Source organism: Chiloscyllium punctatum, chromosome 2 (assembly GCF_047496795.1).
Source record: "Chiloscyllium punctatum isolate Juve2018m chromosome 2, sChiPun1.3, whole genome shotgun sequence".
Lineage (NCBI taxonomy): Eukaryota > Metazoa > Chordata > Chondrichthyes > Orectolobiformes > Hemiscylliidae > Chiloscyllium > Chiloscyllium punctatum.
This window is the reverse complement of record NC_092740.1, coordinates 155,900,008-155,915,860: the sequence shown is the minus strand read 5'-3', so window position 1 is coordinate 155,915,860 and position 15,853 is coordinate 155,900,008. Positions and strand designations below refer to the sequence as shown.

Sequence of the window (15,853 nt, the reverse complement as noted above, 5' to 3'; positions counted from 1 at the left end):
TCTTTCATTTGAACAATTCATGTTTTGAACTGGCTGTTCATTTATTCCACAAAACAAAACATTCAGTTTTTTGAATGAAACAAAGGACTGTGGATGCTAGAAAACTGAAACTAAAACACAAGTCTTTGCAGGAACTCAGCAGGTTTGGCTGCATCTGTGGACAGAAAAACACAGTTAACATCCTGAAACAGCTCTGAAAAAGAGTTACTGGACTCTAAACATTAACTCTTTTTCTCTCTGTACAGATGCTGCCAGACCTGTTGAGCTTCTCCAGCACTTCCAAATTTTGATTTAGTTTTAGATTTTTCTTCCTTGTTTTATTCAGTACTACAGCATTTACAGCAAAGTATCGAAGCCAAACAAATTTTAAGCTATATTCCAACAATTATAAAAATCAGCATTTCTTGAAATTAAGTTTTGCATTAGCATTCAACATTAGTTTGACTTAATATCATATTTTAAAAAGTCTCTTTCTCTAAAGTAACCTCTGCCTCCTCACTTATTTTTGTTGACCTTGCTTTGCTGGTAACTATTTTGCCATTTTTTTCCTCATTTATTTGCAGGAATCTACTTTATGTCTATCCACAGCGGCTTAATTTTGGCAATCGGTTAGCCTCTGCTAGAAATATCACAATCAAAATCCAGTTCTTTGCAGATGAGGATCTGAATAATCCCATGCAGGTAATGTAATGAAAATAATCATTTTTTTGTGTGTGAGTGTTGTAGCACTTTGAGGTTGGACTCACAAGTTGAGCACCATAGCTCGGAGGTGTATGACCTTCTCTAGCAGTCTTAAAACTTCTGAGTTGTTATATAGCTCAGTTTCAATTTGAAGTTGTATTTAACAAGGTCTGTGGTAGCCTTGTTTTAAATTGTTTTAAATGTATTATTTTAGCTCTAGGAGAGAGTGGATATTATTATTGCCTCTGACTTAACAACAATTAGCCAACTGGAATGCACACAAAAGAAAAAGCAACAGTGGAGAAAGTCCAACAAAGTTTTACAAGTGTGTTACTAGAATTGAATGGATGTAATAATCGAGAAGGATTGAGCAGGTTAGGACTGTGCTAAAGTTGAAATCTAAAATGTAAAAGTAAAGTCACCATAGTCTTACCAGACTGGGAGGGATGATTTCTCATTAGAGAGAGACGGCTGGTGTTCGCTTAACCTGAGGTACCTGTGCCTCCAGTGAGGGGAGAGGTTGAGAAGGGGAGTCCTTCATAGTGATCTCAGCCGGTGTGAGAATTAAATCCATGTTGTTGACATCACTCTGCATCACAAACCAGTTGTCCAGCCAATTCCGCTAACCAACCCCTATACCTGATGTGAAACGCAGAGTTACACAGAGGCAGAGTGGGACGAGGTACAGTGTTGGAGAAGGCTCATGTAGAATAGAAGTGAAAGTTTGCTGAATAGCCTGTTTCTAGACCATGACTTGTCTATTTTTTAGCACAGTATAAAACACATCAAGATCTAATTATCTGAAAAGATTGAACACATTTTCTCTGGTAAAGCAAAGACTAAGAGGAAACCTCAGAAATATTTTCAAAACTGTGAATGGGGTCAATTTGGTATATGTGGACAAATTGATTCCATAATATATATATGTATCTAAAGAGAGAGGCTGAATAGACTGGGAATATTTTCCCTGGAGCATCAAAGGCTGAGGGGGTGACCTTATAGAGGTTTATAAAATCGTGAGAGGCATGGATAGGATAAATAGCCAAGGTATGTTCCCCAGGGTAGGAGAGTCCAAAACTAGGTTTAAGGTGAGGGGAGAGAGGTTTAAAAGGGACCTAAGGGGCAACTTTTTCCACACACAAGGTGATGCATGTGTGGAATAAGCTGCCAGAGGAAGTGGTGGTGGCTGGTACAATTACAGCATTTAAAAGGCACTTGGATAGGTATATGAATAGGAAGGGTTTCAAGGGATGTGGGCCAAATACTGGCAAATGGGACTAGATGAATTTGGGATATCTGGTCAGCATGGACAAGTTGGAACAAAGGGTTTGTTTCCGTGATGTACAACTCTATGACACGATGACTATGGGTATGCCTAAGATCAGGGGCTGTGGATGCAAGGCAACAACATTGTAATTAAAATCTGCTGACTATCTAATGTTCACAAGTCTAGTACCTTTGCTATTTTAGCAGCTTTACGTGCATTTTGTTTTATTTCAGCTTATCTATATAGCAACTGATTATTCAGATAGTTTTATTTTAAAACTATTGATTGAAAAACCAAAAATATACTTTTTTTCTGCTCATCTTTGGTTTCCCTACAAATAGCAGAAAGAGGAAATTCTCCTCATCCTCCAATGAGTTTGTGGCCATTAAGGACAAGTCAGTACAAATCAAATTAAAACAGGCACACCAATGGAATATCCTCACCTAAGTAGCATGTTTTATGCCGAGTCAGTGTCTAGAATAGCTGCTCCTCTTTGTGGTTAATTTTAAGCTTTACCGATGGGTGGTCCTGGCACAGAGCCTGATTTGCAGGATAACATATCAGAGAATTGGTTAATATAGCTACAGGAGGACAAGGTGACGTTATTTTGAATTTTTAAAAAAAAGGTCTTTCATCTCCCACCTTGTAATTGGATATTTGAAGAGAGTGAACATTTCAGCTAAGTTCCCCTTTCTTCTTCTCCAGAGTGTTCAGTGTGTCAAATGGACATGCAGCTGGTATGAACAAAGGATCTGACCAGCCCATTCAAATAACACACCTGACAAAGGAGCAGTGTTCCGAAAGCTTGTGATTTCAAATAAACCTGTTGGACTATAACCTGGTGTCATGTCACTTCTGACTTTGTCCACCCAGACCGAGACTGGAACCTCCACATCGTGGCATATTAGGACTGAGATTATTGGCCTCCAATATATAATCATCGTCCTTTGTGCTATGTACGAATGGAGAATATTCCCTTGACTTCAGTTTGTTGGGAGTTCTTAATGTCGCTCTTGATCAAACACTGCCTTGATGTCAAGGGCAATGACTCTCACCTTACCCTAGAATTCAGTTTTTTTGCCCATGTTCAGACAAAGACTGAATTTAAATCAGAAACTGAGTGGCCCTGGTGCAACTGGGGGGTGGTTTATTGCTGAGCAATTGTCACTTTATAGCCTTGTCAACAGCCCATTCCATTCTATTTCCTTGGCTGGGTTGGAATTGTCCTACATTTTCTGGACAGGACATAGCCAACCAATCTTCCAATCTTCTAACCAATCTTCCAACTAATCTTATATATTGCCATGTAAATTCCAGTGTTGTTGCTATAGTGGAACAAGTTGGCCCGGGCATGGTTAACTCTGGAGCACAAGTCTTCAGTACCATTACTAGAATATTGTCAGGGGTTGATGAGGATGTTACTGAGGACTGCAGGAGGAAGCCAAGATGGATCATCTGCCCGGCACTTCTGGCCACGGATGATTGCAAAAATAGAAATTTCTGTAAAATCTCAGCAGGTTGGACAGCATCTGGGGGGAAGCAGAATGTTCCAGGTTTAGTGACCCTTCTTCAAAACTGTTTATAACGAAGCAAAGCTTGTTAGATATGCTAAAGATAGGTGGTGCGGGCTGTGGTCGTGGGGTGGTGGCAGGAAACATAAGGTGGGAATGGAGCGCAGAGAGAGGGAAAAACACAATTGGGCAAACAAAGGATTGGGTAAAGGTCAGCCTGGGAGAATGAATAGCTGCTAATAGCTGACAATGGGTTGTGTGTGGTAATCGCCCATGTGATGACAAAGACTGGGTGTGTGGGGGTATGGGAGAAGGAGCTCAGACCCTAACCTATCAAACTCAATTGTTGCAAACGCCCCAGGCTTGTCTCTGCCACTAATCTGCCGGTCTCCTCTATCATCAAGAATGAAGCTCTTTGAGAATTAAGACAATTGTTTATCTCGCATTGGGGCAGAAGGAGCTTGGGAATTTGACTCTTGTAATGAGTCCAAAAATGCAATGCCTAACATGTAAAGTAAATAAAGCAGTAAGTTCTCACTTCAGGGATTGTTTGTAGTTCAGATCGTTTCAGCACTTCTGTATATTTTACCCTCAGGTGACAGTCTGTGTGCAATTTGTACTTTTTCCCCGTGTCTGCGTGGGTTTCCTTCTGGTGCTCCCGTTTCTTCCCACAGTCCAAAGATTTGCAGGTCAGGGTGGATTGGCCAAGAACAATTGCCCACAGTGTGCAGGTTAGATGGGTTAGAGGTTATTGAGGTAGGGTAGAGGGGTGAGTCTGGATGAGAGGCCCTTCAAAGATTTGGTGTGGACTTGATGGGCTGAATAGCCTGCTTCCACACTATATGGATTCTATGATTCTATGTACAGATATAAGATAGGTTTTATCACTTTTACACATTTGTCGGCTTAAGATGTTAACAATGAACAAAAGTGTAGCACCTCACTTCTTGGAAATGGAATGATAGGGAATAATTAATGATTAATAATTAGTAGATTAATAATTAATAGAGTGAAAAAGAATAAAGGATTTTAATGAGATGATCTTTAACTGGAAACTGAAAGTAGCAAAATAACACTAATCAATTTAGAACATAGAACATTACAGCACAGTACAGGCCCTTCGATCCTCAGTGTTGTGCCGACCTTTTATCCCACTTTAAGTTCAGACTAATCTACGTACCCTTCATTTTACTATCTTCCATGTGCCTATCCAAGGGTCGTTTAAATGTCCCTAATGTATCAGACTCTCCTACCACCGCTGGCAGTATATTCCATGCATTCACCATTCTCTGAGTAAAGAACCGACCTCTGACATCTCCCCTACACCTTTCTCTAATCACAATAAAATGATGCCCCCCTCATGATAGACATTTCTGCCCTGGGAAAAAGTCTCTGGCTATCCACTCTATCTATGCCTCTCAACATCATGTCCACCTCTATCAAGTCACCTCTCATCCTTATTCGGTACAGTGAAAGAAGTCCTGGCTGACTCAAACTTTCTTCATAAGACATGCCCTCCAATCCAAGTAGCATCCTGGTAAATGTCCTCTGCACCGTCTCAAATCTTCCACATCCTTCCTATGATGAGGTGACCAGAACTGAGCACAGTATTCCAGGTGTGGTCTAGCCAGGGCTTTATAGAGCTGGAGCATAACCTCGCGGCTCTTAAACTCGATCCCCTGTTAATGAAAGCCAACACAGCATGTGCCTTCTTAATAACTCTTTTAACTTGGGTGGCAACTTTGAGGGATCTATAGACATGGACCCCAAGATCCCTCTGTTCCTTCACACTGCCAAGAATTCTGCCTTTAACCCTGTAATCTGCATTCAAATTCAACCTTCCAAAATGAATCGCTTCACGCTTTTCCAGGTTGAACTCCATCTGCCACTTCTCAGCCCAGCTCTTCATCCTGTCAATGTCATGTTGCAGCCTTCAACAGCCCTCCACACTATCCACAACTCCACCAACCTTTGTGTCATTGGCAAACTTACTAACCCACCCTACCACTTACTCATCCAAGTCACTTATAAACATCACAAAGAGCGGAGGTCCCAGAACAGATCCCTGTGGAGCAGCACTGGTCACCAAGCTCCAGGCTGAATGCTTTCCATCTACCACCAACCTCTGTCTTCTATGGGTCAGCTATTCTGTATCCAGACAGCCAAAATTCCCTGTTTCCCATGCTTCCTTACTTTCTGAATGAGCTTACCATGAGAAGCTATGCTTTTCCAAATAATCATAAATCTGTATCTCAGAATCCTCTCCATAATTTGTCCACCACCAACATAAGATTGATTGGTCTGTAATTCCCAGGGTTATCCCTATTCCCTTTCTTGAATAAAGGAATAACATTTTCCACCCTCCAATCATCTGATGCTACTCCAGTGACAGTAGGGAAGCAAAGATCATCGCCAAAGGCTCAGCAATCTCTTCCCTCGCTTCCTATAGTAACCTTGGATTGGATTCTGTTGCTTTCATTATTCCTAATAAAAGAAACAATGGCAAACTTTAAATATTTTCTGGAACAAAAAGACTAGTAAAAGAAACCAGCAGTACTTGGAACATAGAAGAATACAGCGCAGTACAGGCCCTTTGGCCCTCGATGTTGCGCCGATCCAAGCCCACCTAACCTACACTAGCCCACTATCCTCCATATGCCTATCCGATGCCCGTTTAAATGCCCATAACGAGGGAGAGTCCACCACTGCTACTGGCAGGGCATTCCATGAACTCACGACTCGCTGAGTAAAGAATCTACCCCTAACATCTGTCCTATACCTACCATCCCTTAATTTAAAGCTATGCCCCCCCGTAATAGCTGATTCCATACGTGGAAAAAGGTTCTCATGGTCAACCCTATCTAAACCCCTAATCATCTTGTACACCTCTATCAAGTTACCCCTAAACCTTCTTTTCTCCAATGAAAACAGCCCCAAGTGCCTCAGCCTTTCCTCATACGATCTTCCTACCATACCAGGCAACATCCTGGTAAACTTCCTCTGCACCCGTTCCAGTGCCTCCATATCCTTCCTATAGTATGGCGACCAAAACTGCACACAATACTCCAGATGCGGCCGCACCAGAGTCTTATACAACTGCAACATGACCTCAGGACTCCGGAACTCAATTCCTCTACCAATAAAAGCCAGTACGCCATATGCCTTCTTCACCGCAGTATTTACCTGGGTGGCAACTTTCAGAGATCTGTGTACATGGACACCAAGATCCCTCTGCTCATCCACACTACCAAGTATCCGACCATTAGCCCAGTACCCCATCTTTTTGTTACTCATATCAAACTGAATCACCTCACACTTACCCACATTGAGCTCCATTTGCCACCTTTCTGCCCAGCTCTGCAGCTTCTCTATATCCTGCTGTAACCTGACACATCCTTCCTCACTGTCTACAACTCCACCAACTTTCGTATCATCCGCAAACTTGCTCACCCAGCCTTCTAACCCCTCCTCCAGGTCATTTATAAAAATGCAGACATTGATCATCCTGGACGTTCATTTGGACATTCATTTGTCATTCATCAATTGCTCTGATTTTACATTTTTTTTAAATTTCAGGTTATCTTTGGAAAGTCAAGCAGTGCAGAGTTTGTTTCAGAAATGTACACTTCAATTACTTATCATAACAAGTAAGTACTGTATTTTGTGTAACTGGAAGCATCAACCAATGACAGTTCTGAAGAATGGTTATTGGATCTGAAACATTAGCTCTGCTTTCTCTCCCCAGATGTTACCAGACCTGCTGAGTTTCATTTCCAGCATCTGCAGTTCTTTGTTTTACAGTCAATGAATTTACAAATAACAAATACAAATAATTAAAACAAACCATGTATATGTACATATTTTTGCCCTCTGCTTAATGCCTCCCTCTGCATTTTCCTAAACATTGAGAAAATAAAGATAATGTAATCTTTTCCAAATTTAAGACTCTGTTCAGTCCGGCTACAGTACAATAAAAAATCCCTGTGGTGCTTCATCAGAGCTGCACAGTCTCTCAAACGGGTAAGTATTGTGCAGAACAAAACCTCACAGGTATGAAAATAAAAACAATTGGATTTTTGATTTTAAAAAGTAGCTAAAAAGAAATTAAGAAAAAGGACCTTATATTGTTAGCTGCTGAGGGGTCAATTTTTTGATGGACTAAGGAGACAGTCCCTGCATCCATTGTCTGAGAGAAAGTGAGCACAGCAGGTCAGGCAGCATCTGAGGAGCAGGAGAGTGAATGGCTTCTTGGTGAAGGGCTTATGCTCCTGCTCCTCAGGTGCTGCCTGACCTGCTGTGCTTTTCAGCAATGCACTTTTCAACACTACATCCATTGTCTGCCTGCACAGCCAGAGATACTAGACTCCTATCACTCGTCTCTTGCTCTGCTATTTAGCACAGATAGAAAGCCAGTAAGCTTGCTGTGCGTATTCACAGGCTTTCGTCACTCAGGATCCCGGAACAGTAAATCAAGTGCAGCTTCCTCTGGCAGACAAAGCCCTGCTCAGGGTTGTCAGAGTCAGATCCTCTGCTGATACAGGTTGAGGAGTGGAGCGTTGGGCAACCTGCCAACCACCTTGAGTCTTTCTGGCATATTGTTGGTTGTTTCGCTGCTGGAATGAGAGCGAGGCAGGGATTACGGGAGGTGGAAATGGCAAAGCTATTGCAGGTGGTACAGGTGGGGTGGTTTCCCAAGAGGGTGGGTAGTCATGTCGAGGACGTACAGGATTAGTTATGTCACAGACTGGGGTGGGTGAGGGCAAGTGAGGGAAAATATTGGCAGACAATAGTGAGAGTGGCAGAGCATAACCCTTGGTGGGAGGTGGGTATTGTAATGGAGTGAAATATTGGAGAGAAGACAGTGCGATTGTTGTTTAACAGAGAGTCGAGCAGGACATTGATCGTCTAAGTGCTGAGCATTGCTGCACATGGCTAAAACTGCACCAACCTAGCTACCTACTGGCCTTTACTGCTAGACCTGGGTCTGAAGGAAGTTCCACAGCAGCACCATCCTATCCAGCAGGAGCTGCAGCAACATCCCCATAAACCCGGGTGCTAAACCTCTCCCAGACTGCCGTGTCTGGGTAAATACCAGGAACTGCACAGGGCAGCTCTGGACTGGCGGGTTCCTCTGGTGCACAATGAAAGATGGTGCTGGCACCAGGGATGCCAGTCAGTTCCCAGGTCTCCGATGGGGAGCGGGCTGCTCTGGGAATGGTACGTGGTAAGAAGGGGTAGAAACCAGATGTGGTACTTGCCGTGGGGGATGAGTTGTGTAATAACGCAGTGAGTTTGTTAAGAGCTGGTGAGAAAACTTGCTCGGCTTTGTGGCAAGAATCTCTCCACCAAACTGGCACTGATCAGAAACCAGTAACATTCAGCTCAATGTGACAATGTGCTGGCCATGAGCATTGCAGCATAGACAAATCAAGTGACAGCAAGGCACTGCTGAGATTGACCCAAATAAACCTCCTTCATGGTCAGTGAACTGCAATATTTTATTCAATGGAATTTGCAAACAGAATAGCCTTCACCATAACCTTTATCAAAAGCAAAATACTCTGGATTCAGGTAGTTTGAAATGAAAACAAAATGCTGGAGAAACATCAACAGGTTTGGCAACATCTAGCGAGAGAAGCAGATTTGAAGTGTTCTATTTGAGTCAGCAGTAACTCTGTTTCCCCCTTCCAGGAATGCTTCCAGATCAACTGAGTCTTTACAGCACTTCATGCACCATAATATGCCATTACTTTAGAAAGACCAAAAATAGTAGAAGGTGTACATTGCATCACTTAAATTTAAACTTAACTTTGAAAACCAAGTAAAGCTATGTCATTGATGATAATTCCATAGGCAAGCAGAAAAAGCTACTTTAGTTTTTGCTGTAATCTCACAGGTTGGTTTTTACATTTCCTAAATAAACTTGATGCACTGGAGATTAGAAACCTTCTACACACAAACTCTAATTCAGTCATGTTGAACTGCCATTATCCCACATTAAAACAGGAATTCATCGTGACTTGTAGTGTTTGCATTTCTAATGATATTTGTCTAATAGGCAGTTACAAAGTGCAGTGTTAACATTGTATTTAGTGGGCAGGCTGAATACTAGCTTAGCAACGTTTTCATGGTTCTTTGGGTGTGTGTATATGTGTTAAAAAAATTGTGTATCTTACTAAATTGCAAATGTTATATGCAACAATATGATAATTAAATATAAGTAATGACCAAGAGTTTCTGATTCAGGCGCAATTAAGTGTCAATGTGTCATTCAAGTGTCAGTGCCACCTAAAGTCAAACTGTTTCTATGAAATACTTACTTTTGCTTACGTTTCTGGTCAAACATGTTTGTGTGTGAAGGGGCAGAATGACAAAATAATTCACTCATTGTCTAAGGTCCATTACCATTGTCGAAGAGTTCGTTGCTGGGGAGAGAGAGCATGGTCAGTCCAGACATTTCTCCACTGAACAAAATGAAGTCAGACAAAAATACTGAAGGAACTGTGGGTGCTGGAAATTAGAAATAAAAACAGAAATTGCTGGAGAAACTCAGCAGGTCTGTCAGTATCTGTGAGGAAAAATCGGAGTTAACATTTCTTCAGGAAAACATATATTTTATTCATTCACTTTTAGTCCACCTTGACTGTCAAAAAGCAATTGTGTTGTTAATCGATGACATACACATCAAGTTCCTCATGTATGATTAGCACATGGACAGCTTTGGGTCATGCCAAGATCTCATCATATATACCAGACCCATCCCTCTTTATCAATTATCCTTGGGCCTACGTAGTATATTTTACTCAACCTTGTACCAAACTTGGGCCCAGTTATTACATCACTCCCTTTCTGAAAGAAGAGAACCTCTTCAGCCACCTTAGAGTGACTATCCACAGAAATGCAGTTAAATCCCATCATGCCTATATACTTAATACTCCATTTTGATATATGACATATGGCTACACTTCTAGATACAAAACAATATATTACTACAAGTCGCTACTAAATTGCTCCAACACCTTGACCTCCATTACTAATGAAAAATCTGTCTATCACCTCCATAAATTTACTCAAATGTCCCAACATCAACCATACCCTCAAATTTGACTCCAATATTTCCAAACCAGACTTTTGAATAACCAATCAATTCAAGACACCAGGTTATATCTTAAACAAATACGTAGCAATTCTTTAACAATACAGTAACATTAAAGAGCAAAGTCATTATTGGTCTATAATATAAACTGAATGCAGCCACACATTCTTGAATGTGGTTATAATTAACCCAATATTATATGATAAACACCAACTGTCTGCAACAGATAGGTTCCATATTTGCTTGAAAAGTGTGGTACACAGAAAGTGTAGAAGTCAATTCATGTCCATACTGCTGCAGTAAACAGGAGTGAAGGTTTTGTATTGTGAAACTATTAAATTGTGTTCTCAGGATACTGTCTAAATTACAATATAGAAGGGGAATTGATTTGTATTTTCTTGTACTGCAGGTCTCCTGATTTTTATGAGGAAGTAAAAGTTAAACTTCCAGCCAAGATTACAGAAAAACACCATTTGCTGTTTACATTCTATCACATCAGCTGTCAACAGAAACCAAACCAAGGAGGCTCAGTGGAGTCTCTGATTGGCTACTCAGTAAGTTATGTCATTTACAGAGTGTTTTTTGTTAACACAGTGCAGTAGATCCCAATGGTTTCATACAATTGTCATCAACACAGAATCTCACAGCGAGCTCAACCGGCCATGACTGTAGCATGATTATCCAATGAAGAATTATACTTGACCTCAAACACAAAAAATAAAAACATAAACTAGCTGGAAAAACTCAGCAGGTCTGGCAACATCTATGGAGAGAAATCAGTTAACGTTCAGGGTTGAGTGATCCTTCCTCAGAACTTGTGAGGACGAAGTCAGAAGTCACATGACACTGGGTTATAGTCCAAAAGATTTATTTGAAATCACAAGCTTTTGGAGCGCTGCTACCTTTTCACTTCAAAGCTTGTGATTTCAAATAAACCTGTTGGACTATAACCTGTCGTGTGACTTCTGACCTTGTCCACCCCAGTCCAACACCGGCACCTCCACATCTCCTAAGGAAGAGTCACTAGACCCGAAATGTTGACTGTGGATTCTCTCCACTGATGCTGCCAGACCTGTTGAGTTTTTCCAGCGATTTCTGTTTTTGTTTCTGATTTCAACCATTGCAGTTCGTTTGGTTTTTTTTGTTTACTTTATTTGACCTCAATGTCCCCTGGTCTAGAAGGTTGGGAACAGAAGATAAGCCAAAGCTCTGATTCCCAATTACCAGCCCTTGGCCTTTGCTGAATAAATTATATTTGTGGGCACTAGTTAGAAACTGCCTCAGTTGTACACTGTCCTGGGGTTAAAAGGATATCTGGGGTTTGCTCTCCTGGTTGTCAACACGATTAATGGTCACTGGATTAAAACATTTGTGATTTGTTGCTATTTAAGGAACAGTTCCCCAGGTAATTTACCACTTTCACAAGAAAAGGCATCAGAAAGAAAATGGGAGGAGAAAAATAATTTAAATAGTGGTTACTTATTTTTGAAACCAATTTTCTATTGCCTTTGGGCAATTTATCTGGTACACAGCAGGTTTATGATGTGGGATCGATATGAAATAATAAATGGAACGCAGAATTTTAAATCTGATCCCATACATTAATTGGAAGCAGTAAAGTAAAAAATTCTGACTGGAATTGACTATAAAGCAGTTTGGTTTATAGTTATTTTGAGTTGTTATATTTTAAGGATCATCCTTAGAAGAGTGCTTATTGGTGTGCAACACTTAACACCGAATCAACTCGCATGCTCTTCAAACAGTAAATCTCACAACTGAATAGGTCAGGAAGTTACTAATCAGCAAGTAGAAATAACTACCACCAATCATCAAGTAGAAATAACCACCACCAATCATCAAGTTAAAAGCTTGCAAATGAAAAATGAGCAGGCATTAAATGCCAGCAAGTAAACAAGAATTTGATCCATTGAGATGTTTTTCAACATCAGTGTTGCCTTCTTAGCTTTGATATATTCACAAATGAAATGAGGAATGTGACGTAATAAAGGCATTAATACAAAAGCTATAATATTTACAAGAAAATTAAGACCACAAATGTGACAAAAGGCTTCCTGTTAAGACAGAAGAGTCTACATGTACCAGATATAGCTCTTCCCTGTAATTTATACAGGATCTTGTTTGGAGTAGAATATCTAGACTTGTCTCTTGCATTATTAGAGTGTAATTAATTGAGGGGATTCTAAAGTGGAGAATTCACCATCTGCCGCCATTGTCTCTAGTTTCAGCCTGTAATTCTGACATTCAGCTTGTTCAGCTGCAGTGTTAGTTATAGTGGGTTTAGGCAGATTTTGATTGATACATCAGAATTGGTTATATTCATTGATACATTGACTGACACAATTGTGGAAATCATATTAATAAGCCCAGCAACGTTCAACAAAATGATTAATTGTTTATCATTTTCTAGTGGTTACCAATTCTTATGAATGAGCGTCTTCAGACAGGCCATTACTGCCTGCCAATGGCCTTGGAAAGGCTTCCCAACAAATACTCCATGCACTCACCAGAGGTAGGTGAATCACTTTTTGTACTCTTTGCTACTTTCTCCCCACCCCCACCCCCCTCTCATTTATCTTTCCACCCTGCAGGATTCCTGCCTCTATTCCTGATGAAGGGCTTTTGCCCGAAACGTCGATTTTTCTACTCCTTGGATGCTGCCGACCTGCTGTGCTTTTCCAGCCCCACTCTATTCAGACTCTGGTTTCCAGCATCTGCAGTCATTGTTTTTACCTAATAATGTAATTTGGATGGTGTAAAATTGAGCTTAATGACACAACCAACCTCCAGTTCATCTGGATATTTGAAAACAAAGTCCACACAGACTCCATATATAAAGAATGGGTCAATGTGAATGTCCTTATCCTTCAATACGACCATCATTGCCATCAGGAGTAGGCTTCTGAAAGCATAGCTACAGTGAACAGAGCAAGGGCCCGAAAATTAATTTATTCGAAGGCCACAATACCTGAAAAGTTTCACTCAAGGTAACAATGGGCACATTTGAAAGACTTGAAGGTGAAATTTAACAGCAAAAGTAAGTTGGAAAAATGTTAAGACTTTACGACAATAAGGATGCATAATTTAAGCCACAATTTTAGTGGAAAGATTCTGCAGCCATTGTGGTTTGGACTGTGAAAGGCAAGAAAACACCCATTTTGCCCAAAAAATGCAGACGGTGGGAAACTCGCTACAAGGGAGGAACCCCCTGTTTTAATCGCTGAAGCATTTGGAAACATCCAATAAATAGCATAGAGTTACACTACTGCTACTTAACAGCATTCAAAACTTAAAGAAATAAGACAACATGTTTTTGCAAGTGAACTGAATTTAAAGGATTTTTAGAAGAGTTTCATAGAGTATTGTCTTAATACAAAATTTAAAAGCTTGCAAAGAAAATGCCACACATTGTTAACTTTCAAAAGTATTCATACCTAAAACCAACTAAAAACAACATTTAAGAAAAAACATTGATCAATGCAAGGATAGAAGTTTGAAGGCAGATTACAAATAGCATTGAAATATAAACATGCTTTGAAAGGAATAATAATAAACAAACAAATTCTGAAGAAGTGGAAGGAGAAATAATACTTACAAAAAGATTCACTGTCAAAGATGGGCTAAACAAAACATTGGATTGGACATCTTAGAGAAGCCATTTCTTGAGATATGGAGTTATTTCAAAGTCAAAAATCTGAAGCTGAACAAGTTAATACATTATTAGGAATAGAATATGATATAAATTTCCAAGCTATCAAAGAAAGCACAGACACCTTCTAAGAGGTTCACCAAATAAATAGTGCTTCAAGTCAAAAATTCAAATTCTATCCAATAACCATGAACAAAATATTGACCGATTTAGAAAAAAAGGCTTCCTAATGCAATCTGCAATGGCTGTCCAATTTCGGAAGTTAAATCAATCAGTGGAGTGAAACATGACTGGTTGATGTAATAGACCAGCTACCAGGTTTTGTAGAATTTCAACTCCGATGAAGAAATAAAGATTCTGCAATGAGAAAGGATTTACAGAAGATCAGAATCAAAGTTAACCATTCTCAAGCCACAGCCCTCCCAATATTTCAAGACAACCTCTAGACTAACTGCATTTGTCAGATGTAAAAAGTAGTTTTAGATTAGATTAGATTAGATTACTTACAGTGTGGAAACAGGCCCTTCGGCCCAACAAGTCCACACCGACTCGCCGAAGCGTACCCACCCATACCCCTACATCTACCCCTTACCTAACACTACGGGCAATTTAGCATGGTCAATTCACCTGACCTGCACATCTTTGGACTGTGGGAGGAAACCGGAGCACCCGGAGGAAACCCACGCAGACACGGGGAGGACGTGCAAACTCCACACAGTCAGTCGCCTGAGGCGGGAATTGAACCCGGGTCTCCGGCGCTGTGAGGCAGCAGTGCTAACCACTGTATGTGAATAAATAATTGTTAATTACCGGGAAAAATAGTCTGGGTAAGAAGCATATGAATAATACAAATAGCTAGTTTTTATGAATCAGGTAGAATTTATGAAACACAACACTATAAATAGCCAACAAACAATTACTGAAGACAACATGGATGTTTCTTATCCTTCATGGTCTAATCTCTCATGAAAACTTCCAGCACAAATTATGCCTTTCTTCTCCTTTCTCTGACCTGATGTTATGGTGAACTGAGATGAAGGTAAATTATGCCATCAAAGCAACTGTAATGGTGACACAGCCACAAAATACTGAGTTTTAAACTCTTACCCCTAAATCCAAGGGATGTCCATTCCTTCTCATGGCTCATATTAACTTTTTCCATGTTTTGAAATGAGGATCATCAGGTGTCACCCAGTCTTTGTAACTGTAGAGTCACAGAGGCAAAGCCAAATGTTAATCACTGTTTCCTCAGCCCCAGGAGCAAACATTTCATTGTTTGAACAAATGACACATTCTCTTAGATGCAGAGAAGTTGTGAAAATGATATTATATCCTCTTACCAATAATGCTATTTATCATTAAACCATGCACCCAACATGCCCAGCAGCATAAACAACCAAGAACAAATGTTCCTGGCAAAATCTCGGGAAGTTTTTAAAAAATATTTGAATGTTTAGTTGATTGACGAAGTCAGTTAATTTAAAAAATATGTACAGTAGTTTAATTTAGATCCTTCCTTCGACTATCTTGTCTAGAGTTTTGCTCAAAAGATAATACACCTTTAGATCATTGAGGCAGGTCTTGCAAGCAGCTGTCATGTTAATTGTCCTCATAACAGAACTTAAAACTAT

General features: G+C 40.3%; 1 protein-coding gene across 7 annotated transcripts in view; it reads left to right on the top strand.

Annotated features, from left to right (window-relative positions):
- Positions 1–15,853, top strand: part of dock8 (dedicator of cytokinesis 8) — a 273,640-nt gene that overhangs the window by 169,543 nt on the left and 88,244 nt on the right. For all 7 annotated transcript variants that reach the window (XM_072590904.1, XM_072590857.1, XM_072590877.1 and 4 more), the window contains 4 exons: positions 564–681; positions 7,036–7,106; positions 10,965–11,109; positions 12,984–13,085. In XM_072590904.1, coding sequence (XP_072447005.1) covers positions 564–681; positions 7,036–7,106; positions 10,965–11,109; positions 12,984–13,085 — 436 coding nt within the window. The remainder of the gene's footprint in view (positions 1–563; positions 682–7,035; positions 7,107–10,964; positions 11,110–12,983; positions 13,086–15,853) is intronic.